This window comes from Amblyomma americanum, chromosome 7, assembly GCF_052857255.1.
Source record: "Amblyomma americanum isolate KBUSLIRL-KWMA chromosome 7, ASM5285725v1, whole genome shotgun sequence".
Taxonomy (NCBI): domain Eukaryota; kingdom Metazoa; phylum Arthropoda; class Arachnida; order Ixodida; family Ixodidae; genus Amblyomma; species Amblyomma americanum.
Window position 1 is genome coordinate 29,011,054 of NC_135503.1, and position 15,133 is coordinate 29,026,186.

Sequence of the window (15,133 nt, forward strand, 5' to 3'; positions counted from 1 at the left end):
TGTACTCATGTTTAAAGAGCTGTCAACCAGTACGGTGCATTCTGGAACAGTGCTCATATAATTTGTGTATGTTGAGACGGCAACATTCACATGTCCGAAAGACATGCGTTTCTTCATCGTTTTTTCTTCACCGTGAGCACAGGTCTAGGCGATTCTGGGCTTCTCGCAAGGAGACTAGTTGCTTGTTCAAGTGATGTGCTACTCACGAGTCACAACTGCGAACTCCTTTACCGGCGTGACTGGGCACCCAGCCTGGGTACCGGGCCGCGACTGTTGGCTTGTTTCCGCATTGCCATCATCATTGTTCACCCATCATCACGTCTACGCCTTCGCCGTGACTAGCGGCGCCTTCAGCTCATTGTTACCGACCTCCAGATATTAGAGTGAGCCTGAAATGCTCGAACTGCTACATTACTGTTCTCGCGTTCGTGGGCCGTGCCATTCGGCTACTCTGGATGCATTCATCAAGGAGTATCTGCCTGATGTAACAGTATGCCTGCCTTTATGTGGTCCAAGATTCTGTTCCACACGTGTTTTCTCGTCTCTGAATGAAGAAATTACCAAGTTTTGTTTGATCCCTGGTGGATGGTAAGCGTTGTGCTTTTAAGACGTCCGATCGACGGCGATTGTGACCGAATGTGCGTGAGCGTTCAGTTCATCTGGAGTTTGAGGTCTTTTTCGATGGGCGTGGCTCACTTGTGCTTACACTCAGATCATGATATCAGGGGTGAGCAAGTTCGCTCTCATGCAGATCATGATCCGAGCCTTGAGCCCGGGCTCAGACTTAGAGTGTGGTCTGTGTTTTCGCGATGAGGTTTACTGCCGCGACCAAGAACGCTGGAGGGCGAGGCGGCTTTGCGACGTCTGGACAACCGAAGAAGAGGACGCCGCGGAGCCGAAGAAGAATGCGTTTTGACCCTTCCCCTTTGCTAGTTCACGCGGTTGCAGGTACGGAAACGAGCCGCGTGAGGATGTGTACGAAGCTTTGACCGAGTTCCTCCATGTTGCTGCGCGGTGGACGGGGGTACCTTGTCGCGTGTCTGGGTCGGCTCGGCGACGTGCCACTTGTGCGCTTCAGTGAGCCCGTGTGTGTCTTGATTTGAAACGAGTGAACTCAAGTTAGTCGCGAATTGAGTGAGCTCAAACGAGTCATGAGTCAAAATGAGTCCAGATGAGTCACAGCAAAATGAGCGAGTCCAGATAAGTCAGGAGTCGAAATGAGAGAGCGAGCCAAAATTAGCCGCGAGTTGAAATGAATCAACTCTGATTGGTCGTGAGTCGAAGTAAGTCGTGAGTTGTAACGAGTAGCCGACCCCGGATGAGTCGTGAGCCGGAGTGAGGTGAAATTAGCTGTGAGACTAGGCGAGTTTGATTCCAATGAGTTCAAGTGAACTCGGGCGTGTGCGATTTAGTTTGAGCCCATATGTGGACCAAACTTTTTTGCCTGAGCCACTACTCGTGATTTTGCCGCTGTAGATTTAGCCAGGTACGTTGTGTGCAGGCTGGCACGCCTTCGATCCAATCGCTAAACCAAGGGGGAGATCAAGGCAGAGAATTGTACGAGACTCTACGAGTAGCAGGTTTCTCAACCACGCGTTCCTCAAATGAAGCCGACAGCTCTACTATTAGCCGGTGGCTGGAGATAACACTTGAGATTAAAGAACAAAATTCTTAGTTTCATCTCCACAAGTGTGGTCTCCAGCCGCCGGCTAATAGCAGAACTACGGGCTTCGTTTGAGGAACACGTGGTCCAGAGACTTTTGTCCCCGACCGTACATGAACAACGCCACACGTTATACGGCCACATTCCTTTACTGGATGTGATTCCACGTGTACAGCAGCGCGGTCCTCCTGCTGTAACTGGAATAGAATAAAACCAGAATCTACGCCCGTAGCTGCTCTTCCTAGGCCTTCTTTTGCGCGAGCACTTTCTTGACGAGCTGGTCGTCTGCTTCGTTGGGCAGCGTCACCTGGAGGCAGGGGTCGTCGTTCATGGCGCGCTGGATTGTCTCGTAGGCGTACTTGTTGCCCGACCAGCTTCTGCGGCACACCTGCATCGCGGGAACACGGGACAGTTCACACGAGAAATAGAGAGAGTTACCCTGAGGCTAATTTGAGGACGGCGTCATTTTCGCTGAGCTCGTTTCTTGGCAGGTATTTCTCTCAAATACAAGTTAAAGCCTCGTTATTAAAATTTTCGTGAACTCGACAAATTTTTTTTTTCTCGAATAACCGGACCATTTTTCGTTCTCCGTCTGTTATGTATTGTCTGCTGTTTTTACAGTAAAATGGCATTTAGTTCTCGTTATATGCTGCATATTTTCATAAAGTTGCGCGGGTTGCTCTCAGCCCCCTACTATGCTTGGAGCTTTTATTAACCGTGATACACAGCAGCGATTCTGCGGTAGCAAAAACCCTTTCTTTGCCCGCAACATCTGAACACAGAATCTGAAGGATGTCTAAGTGTCCACTTGGGCAGATAAACCGGCCTCAAAACCGGTACTCTCTTACAATTAAAGTCTTCTTTTTAGTCTTCTGCAAATAATCTGAAACACCCTGTATATCTTCGCTCACTAGTTTGTTCCCTCTATTTTATTTTTGTCTCAATGCTGCGAAGATAGCAGAAACAGTGCGCCTCACTAGACGCCACTTTTTCGTTCGCATCATCGCCTTCTCCATGTATATACTCACGCCATTGTTGACATCCCAGGAGAGCAGCGCTGTCAGACGGGCGTCCGATTCCTGAAACACAGACCACGTGGTTTCAGTCCTCATAAAAGCGTCGTCCGAGGAAGGCTGATGCAAATATGGTTGCACAAAGCAGTGCACGGTTCGACACTTCATCGAGCGTTGTTCACCGCTGAAGATTCGTGCATTAACGCTGTAATAGTCCATTAATCATAACGGACGATGAACTACTACGTAGTCTAAAGGTGCTTACTGGACGCCGTTAAGCGTTACCTGGTCAGCAATGACATCGCATATCGAGGGATTTAGAAGTGGTGTCTATAGATCGAGACACAACATCCAAATCGCTCTCCGAAAGGGTGGCGATTATCTGGAGGATCCTGTGACGACACTTATTTAAAAAGAAGCAAAAAATTAATGTTTTTTTCGCAAACTCGCTTTTCACGATAAAAGCGGCTATATTCCGCAATCATTATTTTTCAGTGTATTAATTCGCTTGGTTGCCACTGGTCACCAGATTGTTAGATACCAGAGCTGGCGATATAGATGGCTTTTTAGCCATCAGCACTGATATTACAGGAAGCAGTATCCAATGATAGTAGGTGGAAGAGAGTGGATTGGGAGAAGAGTTGTTGTGCAACGCCATCTGATGCTCAAGTGTTTTCGAAAGAACTTGCGGCATAAACATTTGTCCCAACAAGTGATTACCGCACTGAAAGATACAGCAATGTAGGTAAAACCATTCCGCAGCTCTGACCACACGACCGGATGACCAGAAATAAAATTACGACTATAAAAGTACGATTTCAGTTCGGCAGAGACCAAGCTTTTTTCTTTAAATTCTTCTAGTGTGTCACTTCCTTGCCGGTCGAACTGATTTTGTGCGATCTGTTTGGAAAACTGATCCAGCTTTCACAACATTAAACCCTCTCTCCCTATCAATTTCAGTTTAGTAAATGACTTCACACTCGCCTTGGTTCCATCAATAAGACAGCCAAATCCTCCGTTAATGACTTCGCCCCTGCAAAAGAAGAAGTAAAAAGACGTCTGTGATAGGCCGCTAAGCCGTATTCTTCGTCTAGTCCCCGTTTGTTCGCGCTGTTTTTTTGCATTATGTATCACCAACTCGCCCGCTTATCTATCCTGTTGAACTCATCGGTGATAAGCCGAGCGCTCGTTTATTCACACGGCTTAACAGCGGTGCTGAAAATTGAGCTTTATTCACCACATATTCTGGTGGGACCCCCTTCTGGACTTTGTTTTTGTAGTGTTGATATTTTACTCGCGCATACTGTCACGTTAAAACGAAACGATTGACGTGCTTAGGGAATCCTCAACGTTTCCATGCAATTCTCTAAAAGCCTTTCGCACAACGCAATCATATAGTGCTGCATGTCTATGTCATATGTGTAGTCGGCAATGCACACTGACCAGCCAACGCCTCCACCGTTGTGGAGTGCCACCCACGTCGCTCCCCTGAGTGCGTCTCCGACGAAGTTCTGCACCGCCATATCTGAAGAATGAAACAAGTAAATAAGTAAACGTAGAATAAAAACAAGCATTTCAGACACGAATTTCATGCTTTCCAACCTTGATAGACAAAGACAAGGAATGCTGCCACACACTTTCTTGCAGAACACTTCGCTCAAGTCCGCTTCTATCTCGTGACCAGCAGTAACACACGCTCACTGTACACAAACTAGGCGTAACCCAAAAGTGATGACGTCACTGTTTTCTTCCGCGACAGTTACGTCCCTACGACAAAAATCCTCCCCCTAGACAGCTATTGCTTTGATAGAGTAACGGATTGAACAGCTCCTGAGCGGAGGCGATGGCGAAAGAAGGGCCACGCTGACCGTCTCGCACTGTGTGGATGCATACCACGTCTCGGCAGAAGGAATGAAGTGGGGCAAAAGAGAGGGGAGAGAGAGGTGCTCCCGAGAAGATCGCGGCCTCTGGTGCTTACCTGCGGTGAAGGCAGACCCGTCGTACACGTTCGAGGTCTCCCTGTAGGGACTGTCGGCCCCGCTCACGTCGTGGTGGTCTCGGCTGATCACCACGGGCCCCTGTGGGGAGAAAATGGACGCTATTTGCTGCCGACAGCGTTGGTACCAAAGCTCCGCACCCCTCGTAACTCCGGATAGGTTATGCGTGTCCTCCAAGTGAGCTCGGAAGAATAGAAAGAAGAGGAATAAATAGCGGATGAAAAAGAAGGAGAGAAGGCGTCAATAGAATGCAAGGGCTTCTATGGGCAACCAGTAGGAATACATTTCCGCAGCGGTTGCACCCAGCGTTTCCCGCCTGTATATACACAATGCCACGCTGGAGCAGTGGAAGGTAGCGCGGTCCAGCTGGGAACCCGGCAGTCAGCTTTCACTGGTAGAATGGGCCCAAGCTGCCGCACCCGCCGCAGGAGTCCTGGACTAGGGACCTCAAAGACTCCCAAGAAGCTATGAGCGATGTATAAACGTTTCGTCTCTCTCTTCCCGTCTGTATGTACATTTTGTATCGCTAGTAGTGTTCTTTCAGATGTCTGGAACCTCTTATGCCTCTTTCAAGTGCTATGCAAAAAAAGTAAATATAGAAAGAGGGAAAAATGACTGCAATGTCTTAGAGGTGTTTTTCCCCTGAGCTGGAAGAGCCAAGTGGCCGAAGCAAAAATGAATTTGGCGCTTCAGTACAAACGAAGTGCATCCTTTTATGCTGCTAGTGCCCGTACTTTGCGCGAAAGAACATCGCGTGGCTTTTGAAATAAGGGCAGTCTCTGAGAAAATGCTTCAAGAGAGATTTTTAGTAAAGGTAAGATAAGACATGCAAATGATTAAGTGCTACCTGTGAAGCTAATATTGTCTGAATCATAGTCAAAGAGAAGGGCCAGCCTGGAGGCTAATGGCTGTCCTGCAAGTCACGTGGTCGAGGGGTGGCATATCTCGACACAGTCACACAGACTCTTCCCTTGAAGACTTGCCCCACGCACTTTCTTTAAACGAGTTCTTTGAAGCCTTTTGGCTACTCTGCTGTCTTTTTGATGCGCACGTTTTGTAGCGATAGCTACATTACGGTAGCACCTCCAGCCGTCAGCGTGGCGGCGCCGCCACCCCGTGGTTGCGCCGCCAGGCTGTCACGTGGTGCGGAGCAGCTGCCTGCGGCGCGGCGCCGTGGCTGATCACGTAGCTTGTCACGTGGTTGGTCATGTGACCACGTTCTACTCGGCCAGCTGTAGCTATCGCATCACTCTAGGTTTAACCAGAGCCAAACCACCACCAATTTTTTTTTTCGGAATAAAGGTGGGCTGGGCCTCTTACACGCTTGCTGACAGACTCCATTAAGGGCTGGAGGTGAAATGACTTATCGAGGCTTTTGTCTGTGAAAGGGAGTCATCACAACAGACATGTCTGGGTGCATTTTTTTCTTTTACAGTAGTTTGTATTTTGCTAAGAAGAAGCCATCGAAAATGTGGAACATCGGTACTGACAAGGCTGTCAATTAAGGTTCTCACCTTAAGCCTTTTCTCCCTAACGGCCTTGTTGAACTCGAGGGCGATCTGCGTCCTTCCTATCTTGTCCGAGTACAGGATGCGGGCCTGGGAGCCGACAACCTGCGAAGCGCGCAGTCCGCCGAGAAACCAGTCATTGGAGTCTGGCCCATGCGATATCCAGCCGAGGTGCGCAACAATCACTGGTCGCAATGAAATTAAGGAACAGCTGTCCTCTTTATTGCCTCTTTTCGCCTACCGCCAATAAACCTCATTGTTCAGGAGCGTTAGAAAACCTTTAAAAAATAATAATAATTGGATTTCGGGGAAAGGAAATGGCGCAGTATCTGTTTCATATATCGTTGGACACCAGAACCGCACCGTAAAAGAAGGGATAAAGGCAGTGAAAGAAGAAATGAAGAAAGAGGTGCCGTAGCGGAGGACTTCAGAATAATTTCGACCACCTGGGGATATTTAACGTGCACTGGTGTGCTGTGCGATGTCAGTGCACGTTAAAGATCCCCAGTTGGTCGAAATTATTCTGAAGTCCTCCGCTACGGCACCTCTTTCTTCCTTTCTTCTTTCACTCCCTCCTTTATGCCTTCCCTTACGGCGCAGTCCAGGTGTCCAACGATATATGAGACAGATACTGCGCCATTTCCTTTCCCCGAAAACCAATTGCTATTATTATTATTTTTAAAGATTTTCTAACACTCCTGAACAAAGAGGTTTATTGGCGGTAGGCGAAAAGAGGCAATAGAGAGGACAGTGAAGATCAGCGTAACTGTTAGCTCTTCGACACTTTATCCATTGTCGATGTTTTATCCATCGCCCGCTGGTAATTCTTGCCAGTGTTAGATCTTCGCTTAAGCGACTGGCCAGCCATGTAGTCTCCGCCGAAGTACTCACGTGATGAAAATAATAACAGGTCATTTAATGGAGGCTATCAACTTAATTCTCGCACCGAATGGCAATGAATGAATCCATAGCGATTTGTTTATTTCATTGTCTCCCAGCAAGGCATGCGTCGCAACAATTGCTCCGGAGTATGCAATAGGATGCGGATGTATTGCACATAAGGGGAGGAGAAGGGGGAGGCGTACATAAAACAAACACAGTTTATAACGGCCTATGTCTTGTGGGCTTCTCAATGTAGTTACATGCAAATCTACACGTAAATTTACTCTAGGTACTATCACCAGCAAAAATTAACGGTATGCGTGTTCTTGCAACAAAAAAAAATTTAGTGCTGCCTCGCGACCCTGTCTACTGGAATTGTTGTCAGCAGATGGAACATATAAGTTCCCTGACGCCTTGTGGGTCTACGCCAAAATAATTTTTTTCCCACACTCCAGCATCACGTAAACTTAATTTTGCTATAAATCGTACGAGTCCCTCCATTAAAAAGAGAACAAAGTTTGAACATTCGAGTAATGCTTACTGTATAATTATGCGTGAAAAGCACTCTTTTTTCCCTTTTCTAACTTTTAGTTTTAACTTTTCTTTTCTAAAAATGAAAATTAATAAAAATAATAAACAATCTCCCTATGCATTCCTTCGTATCGATGACTCTTGGCTTTCTTTACGTGTAAAGTAGTTTTCTGCCTGGCGTATAATATCCAAAAGTTATTTTCGACTTCAGTCGACAAATAACTAAAAAAACTGTCATTTTGTGCAAACTGGTTTCTTGTTTTTACATTGGAAATACTTATACATGGCAGTGATTCTCAAAGCATCCTGCTAATTCGAGTCAATTTGCAGCCGCTGCAACCGCCAGAGCTCTATCTGAAATTGCTTAACGTGCTCATGGGGCGCGTGAACTCATGCCGCCTACGGTGGGCATCATCTGCGGTACGAGGAGCTGGAGCACAAAGCACGGGCGTCGCTCACCAAGTTGTGCTCTCCAGCCTTCTCGATCCAGTTGATGTTGTCCCTGTACTGCTGTTTCACGTGCTCCGGCACTGCAAACCATTGTGGAGAAAAGCACGAGCGGAGGTTAGCACAGAATGCAAAGGCAGTAAATTCGGCATGCTGCCTCACAACTAAGTTACGGCTGTATTGGCGCCATCTTTTCTCACAGGGCAGGGACAGTGTGAAACAACGCACACCACATTGAAGACTCTGCACTCTGTAGATAATGTATCCTGTTCTCCTGTACACGCAATTGACGATATGATGCGGCCAGTGCTTTTGCCCTTAATAATGCTAACGCCTGTCTGACTGAAACCTTTCACATCATTGCGGCCAACAGGCCATGCATGCTTGAACAACAACTTAACCAGGTTGCAGTTCGTATGGCGTTTTAAGTGTTGCCAACTGTCGAGTACGTCAGACGACGAACGGGTCCTTATTATCAGTTTACATCCTCATCACTGTTGCCTGTATGTATACCTTCCAAAAACCATTTATTGGCGCTCCTAACACAGCACATTCATGGTGTGCTAGTACAGGACTGGTAAAAACATTGCAATAGCGCGGGACTGAAAATCAAATTTTCTCTTTTTTTCCCTGGTTTCAATGTCCTTTCCAGATAGCTTTCTCTTCACTTCTGCTTGCAGTGCCTGCGTCATTTTCACTGTGCCGCCCAAAGAGAAACAAAAAGAAGGAAAGGCAGGGAGGTTAACCATGCAGCAATGCATGATTGTCTATATCTACATATGGGGGGGGGGGGGGGGGTAAAAGTTCAATGCGTCGTATGGAACATGCCCCATGTTTCCTTTCTGTCTGAAACAAAAAGGGAGGCCCACAGTCTGTACATAGCCTGGCGCTCAAGTCGGTGTCCCTGAAATATGTGAGGAGCGCCTTGGTAGCTTTCCTAGCTGAGGAAGGTTGAGACCACGGTGCCCCAATCTTAGCCTCCATGCATGAATCCAAGAGGCGTAGTGCTGCCTTCAGAGACACTTGGCGACTGTTCAAGGAGGGCAGTGGCAAAATAAGTGCACGATTGTCTCTTCTCATCTACAGGGCACACATTCGGTAGAGTCTGCCAGAATTCTCTCCTGCCGGCAAGAAACTTGGGGTCGCAATGAGCACCGACGAATGCCATGACATTAGACGTTTTTAGCATACCGGAGACGTATACTGGTTTAGCGGAGCCCTCTTGCGCACACGCAGTGGATCCCCCTCACCCCAACAATGCCACTGCGCATGCGCAAGGGGGGTCCGGTAAACCGGTATACGTCTCCGGTATGCTAAAAACGTCTAATGTCATGGCATTCGTCTGTGCTCATTGCGACCCCAAGTTTATTGCCGGCAGGAGAGAATTCTGAAAACGTCTAATAGACGTCTTTAGCATACCGGAGACGTACACCGGTATACGATAAACCGGTATACGTCTCCCGTGGTACGTCTCCGGTATGCTAAAGACGTCTATTAGACGTTTTTAGCATACCGGAGGCGTATACCGGTTAACCGGACCCCTGTTGCGCACGCGCCAGTGGCATTGTTGGGGTGAGGGGGAGCCACTTCGCGTGCGCAAGAGGGCTCCAGTAAACCGGTATACGTCTCCGGTAGTACGTCTCCGGTATGCTAAAGACGTCTATTCTCTCTGGAGAAAACGTCTTTACTTACGCTATTCCCGAAGGGCGTCACGTACCGTTTGTCTTCTGCAAGTCCCTGAGCACCGAAGCGGCCAGTTTGTCCGTCAGTGCCAGGTCTTCTTTACATCCCGACGTGCACACCCACCTGCGAAAGTTTGAACCTGGTTGCCTAGTGCATGCACTGAAGCAGTGCTTTAATCCTCGAAACAAAAGTCATCTGCACTCCTCCAGTGACGTCACAGCACCCTGCCCGGTTGGCCATACCGTGCCATGAATTTGGAACACAAGGCTCGAGAAGCAACGGCTGCCAAGTTAAGCCTGAAGTGACGATCTAAATAGGACGTAGCTTTTTTAGGGCAGTGTTAAAACCACAACACACAAATCGCTATTGGTATAGGGCACACTTGTACACGTTACACAAAATAAGTAACCTATTACAATTACTATCACTCTATGGAAAATCCAACTGATTATAGTGTTCAATTACAGCACCAGAAAAGTAACTAAGCAGTTACATAATAATCGATTACTACTGCTACTGCGTTTTTTTTTCCTTTCAATTTTTGTTGCCATAGCGCAGATTTACTCGGACTATACAATTAACTAGTCCGATATTTTGTTACACGTTGGTAATTTTCAAAAGGAGTTGTTTTTTGAAGTTGTCGCTAATCCTCCCGCAAAAGATGAGCTCCTACGCGACACTCTCTCCGTGTATACGCTGGGGGGAAGTGAGGTCCATAACATGTGACCATCTCACGCAGCAGCTCGCAGTTGCGCATGCTTCGATGCCGTTGTCTAAGTCCTCTATGAAGCGCCGCGCTTCATTGTTGACGCTCTGATAAAGCGCTGAGGGTAAGGCCAAGGGAAAGCTGAAAAAACCGTCTGTATATAGGTGATCTTTTGTGATCATCGGATGCGGCATATGAGGTGGAACCATAGGCTGGACGGTTCAGTTCGTCGGCCAACAGCTAGTGGAGATGCTGACACCGCCCTCTCGTAGCCACCCATTTAGCTTTACACAGCTCCGTGTCCATGTCCTGTATGCGTCTTTTCATCCTCGTCTATGCTGCGCTGTTATTTTCTCCACTATATATAAGCCCACGTGGTGCACATATTTTTCCTTGTGGTACTAGAAAACACTCTAGCAGTTGTGTGGGTTTCAAAAGGATCCTTGCTTTCCGTGCCTTTAGGAAATGCCGTTGGAGACGGCGGTGACCCGGTGGTATCCACTTGTTTTTGAAAAAAAGTAACTGATTACCAGTAGTAGACTACAGGAGAAAGTAATTCAATTGCATGGCACGTTACTGTTTGAAAAAAAAATCGAATAATTACGAAATTACAAGAAAATTTAATTCATTACAAGTAATCAATTACTTAATCGCAACGCGTTACCCACAACTGTGGTATAGAGTGTAGGACTGGGGTTGATGTTCATGTTGGTGGCCAGCTGACGATGATAATGGCAGGAAGCACAAGAACTTGTCTGTGGCGCTGTATCTGTCCTCAAAGGTTTGTCTACTACGCAGTGTGGCGTAGTCCTTCTGTAATGCAAAAACGTACCTAAAATATTTTCTTCAGTAGAAGGTTAGAGGTGCTTGGCTTACAGTATCGCTTGTAGATAATGGCGTAGCTACAAAAATATAAGGAAAGAACGGATCTTCCGGAGATTGTGCTGTTTGCCGAAACGCGTGAAATTATACGGATTCTTCCTTCTGCGTTCAGCCTGTTCGTTGACAGCGTATGAGCGAATGAATGCCGAGAACCGAAGCGCTGGTTATGATTCGCGTGACAGAGAAGGCTTAGCATTTTCTTTTTGCGCGAAAATGCGCCGGTGGTAAGGGCGCATAGGATGTACCTGAACGGTCCGAAGCCCAGCGAGAAGATGTCCCTGCGAAGCCAAAGGAAAACATCGCAATGTGTCAGTGGGTTGCGCATCAGAGGCGCCTTAAAGGAGTGCCTTGTAAGTGCTAGAAGCCTCACCCCATGATTCCCTGGACGTAGGACGGGTAGCGGAATTTGATACCGCTCTGGCCAACGTCGGCACCTGCATTGCCCGAAAAATAAATCGTAAAATATATCATAAATGTAGCGTTGTAATGAGGTGGTTGAAGTGACATTTCGTAAAATTTAGCTGGAAGCCCGCTTGACGAAAAACTGTAAGAAGATTAGCAAATCATTGAAACAGCGGAAAACGAATAGGCCAGAAGACCACACCGTCGTCAAGGTAGCATAGACAAGTGCTGTAGTACTTGAAGCCCTGAAGGAGCGTCTGTCCACTGTGAAGTAGCCGGAGCATTACATAAATCGAAGGGCATGAATTTAAAATAACAGACCATCAGCCAGACCGACTGCAGCCTTTTAGCGGTCCATGTCATTTAAAGTGACCTGCTAATGACCAGAGCCAAGATCAACAGATGAAATTGCACTTATCGTCATGACGATATTTAAAGGCACATACAATGACCAAAAATCATCATGAGACTGCGGTAGACCTGAAATATGTTCATCTCATAATGAAAAAATTAACCACTGTTATATCAAAGAAACGAAGAATTCGAAATTATAATTTCTCATTTAAAATCTCATAAAACAAGTTGAAGCGACGTTCTGCGGTGTCTGCCTCTAATGGCGTATCCCGCCAGGTGAACATACCTCGGCGGAAAATTATATATTATTCATTTGCGCCCTTCAACGAAAACCTATCTCTTCTCATGCCCGATGAAGAGCTTTGAGTTGTTGTGGCCAAATTACACCGTAGTGTTTTTGATTTCATGGTTGAAGCAATAACGACGGTCCCCAATTAAACTACCGCAGACAAGGAGTATACCAATGCGCTGTAACATCTTTGTTGGTGGGAGCTTAAGCGGAAGCTACACTATACAAAAATTGCCTGATAACTACTTGAGAGCTAGGACTACATTAGTTTTCAGTCTATCAATTTTGCCACTATGCAGTAGGTCTCGCGCACGGTTTCCAGCACCAGGTTACATAAAAATAGGTGCATGCAGTGATGGAACCATACTCGGTAAAAATCTTCTAAAGCTCGTCTAGCAAAACCGGTACAGAATCGGGCACGTGAGACACTGAGTTTCACTACGCAACTACTATTGAGGTCTTCAATGGGATTCTGGAGAAAGGATTGCAACGAGAAGACTCAAGCTTTACCTTTTCTGGAAACTAAATGTTTATTCTGGCCCTCCAGACCATTTTGAAGGTTTATTGCTGTAAATGAGAGCAGAAAAACAAGGCCTTGACATTTGTTTTCGAAATAATTATTAATAACCTAATAGATACCGCGAACGTTTTGTGATAAGGATCAATGTCGGAATTGACAATGTGAAAGTTAACAGGGCAATAAATTGCCGGTAAATGCGACCACTCTATGAACATGTCAAAACGACTGTGCCGATAGGCATGACAATGTTCTTGCAAACCGCGCGGAAATGAAATGCAAACGCGATCTCATCGCCAGCTGCACCATTTGAAACAAGAATTTTCGAGTTGGACGCACAGTGCCCCAACCCTGGTCAAACCTGTTTGTTCCTCTCAGCGTTGCATCCAGTGCGGGCCGCAGCCCCCGTGCCCCCCAGTGATGCCACTGGTGACATTGTTCACATGGTGGTGAACATGTCCAACATTCTTGGATAAACATTTTTAATATTGGAAAACTGTAAGGCACTGTTATGGAAATATTGAAGGAAATGGTCCATTCTTCCGATTTGTAGCAACATCTTTATTTTAAAGTTATTTTTCCATCGCTCGCATCGAGCAGTTAAGACTGACTTAAAAAACCAACAGGGAACGCTTTGTAAGATAGTAAAAACGTTAATAGCAAAAAAAAATGGAAGCCTGCCGACGGGAGATCTGTGGATAATATGATTGTTAGAGTAAAATTTTGCTATGTGTGGAAAAATTGCGTTCAGAAACTCTTTCCCGCTCAAAGATGCTTTTGTCCAGAATTGCTGGGTACGTATGATACTTTTTGGGTGCGAGCGTATAGTCAGCGTGAATAGGAGTGCTAGCTATCTTAATGATTGTTGTCTTCTGAGTACGAAACATATATATACTGCTAAGCTGCTTGAATATTTGATACACATCTCAGCATGGCATCTCGCCACCCATACCACGGTTTTATGTCAATTTAACGGAGCTGGTTTCACTGCAGCCCATTGTTGCACACAACTAATAGTAGTGTGCATGCGAAATTTCACTCTTGGTGCATTGATTTGGTTTGGTTTGGTTTGGTTTAAGGGGTTTAATGTCCCACAGCGACTCTGGCTATAACGGACGTTGTAGTGAAAGGCTCCGGAAATTTGGACCACCTGGGGTTCTTTAACGTGGACTGACATCGCACAATACATGGGCCTCTAGAATTTGCCTCTATCGAAACGCGACCGCCGCGGCGGGGATCGAACCAACGTCCTTCGGGTCAGCAGCCGAGCGCCATAACCACTGAGCCGCCGCGGCGACTCCCTGCATGCATTTAGCGTTCGCTTTGAGAAATGCCATTTTTCCGTGGTGTGACTGTGTCGACGGCTCTTGATTGCCGTGAAGTTCAGGCACGGTCGGGGTTTCAGATGCGCGTGCAGAGCTCTGGCTGTGTTGAGCTGCACGTCATTTTATCGGCTTATTATTCGCCGTACGGTCCTCACCTGCTCTGGAGGCTTCGAGGAGGAAGGCGTTGCCGTAGTCCCAGAAGAACATCCCTTTCTTTGCCAGTTTGTTGATGGCCGCCACTTGCCTTCGGAGGCTGCATGCATCAGTTTTGAAATTAGTGAGCGTCGATTTTGGCTTTGGACGAAAGCCCCTGCCACAAAACTACTATATGCGTACTATATGCGTACTAAATGCGTACTATAGGTGTGGGAGCGTGTTTTAAGACAGTATACGCGCATTTCGCGTTTGAGGTCCTAGGTATAACTCAAGGCAAAAACTGAAATTGAGTTTTTCAAATGCAGCATGTTTATTCAATTCACAGAGCAGTTCGCGCTCATATCAGTGGTTTCGCACGAAGGCTCGTTCTTCGACCGCCGGTGAGGCCTGAGGCATTGGACTGAATTAATAAGTAAATAAACTATATACATATACACTTCCATACTGTATACATATGAACATAAGAGAGAGAGAGAGAGAGAGTGCGTGTGTGTGTGTGTGTGTGTGTGTGTGTGTGTGTGTGTGTGTGTGTGTGTGTGTGTGTGTGTGTGTGTGTGTGTGTGTGTGTGTGTGTGTGTGTGTGTGTGTGTGTGTGTGTGTGTGTGTGTGTGTGTGTGTGTGTGTGTGTGTGTGTGTGTGTGTGTGTGTGTGTGTGTGTGTGTGTGTGTGTGTGTGTGTGTGTGTGTTGTGTGTGTTGTGTGTGTGTGTGTGCGCGCGCGCGTGTGTGTGTGTGTGTGTGTGTGTGTGTGTGTGTGTGTGTGTGTGTGTGTGTGTGTGT

General features: G+C 46.8%; 1 protein-coding gene across 1 annotated transcript in view; it reads right to left on the minus strand.

The window, feature by feature from the left end:
* Window positions 1–1,782: 1,782 nt before the first annotated feature.
* Window positions 1,783–15,133, minus strand: part of LOC144098750 (urocanate hydratase-like) — a 30,104-nt gene continuing 16,753 nt past the window's right edge. The window contains exons 12-22 of the mRNA XM_077631602.1: window positions 14,355–14,452; window positions 11,683–11,746; window positions 11,558–11,590; window positions 9,759–9,847; window positions 8,054–8,124; window positions 6,188–6,286; window positions 4,655–4,754; window positions 4,120–4,201; window positions 3,661–3,709; window positions 2,692–2,742; window positions 1,783–2,051 (exon numbers count right to left, since the gene is read on the minus strand). Of these exons, the coding sequence (XP_077487728.1) occupies window positions 1,905–2,051; window positions 2,692–2,742; window positions 3,661–3,709; window positions 4,120–4,201; window positions 4,655–4,754; window positions 6,188–6,286; window positions 8,054–8,124; window positions 9,759–9,847; window positions 11,558–11,590; window positions 11,683–11,746; window positions 14,355–14,452 (883 nt within the window). The 3' untranslated portion in view covers window positions 1,783–1,904. The remainder of the gene's footprint in view (window positions 2,052–2,691; window positions 2,743–3,660; window positions 3,710–4,119; window positions 4,202–4,654; window positions 4,755–6,187; window positions 6,287–8,053; window positions 8,125–9,758; window positions 9,848–11,557; window positions 11,591–11,682; window positions 11,747–14,354; window positions 14,453–15,133) is intronic.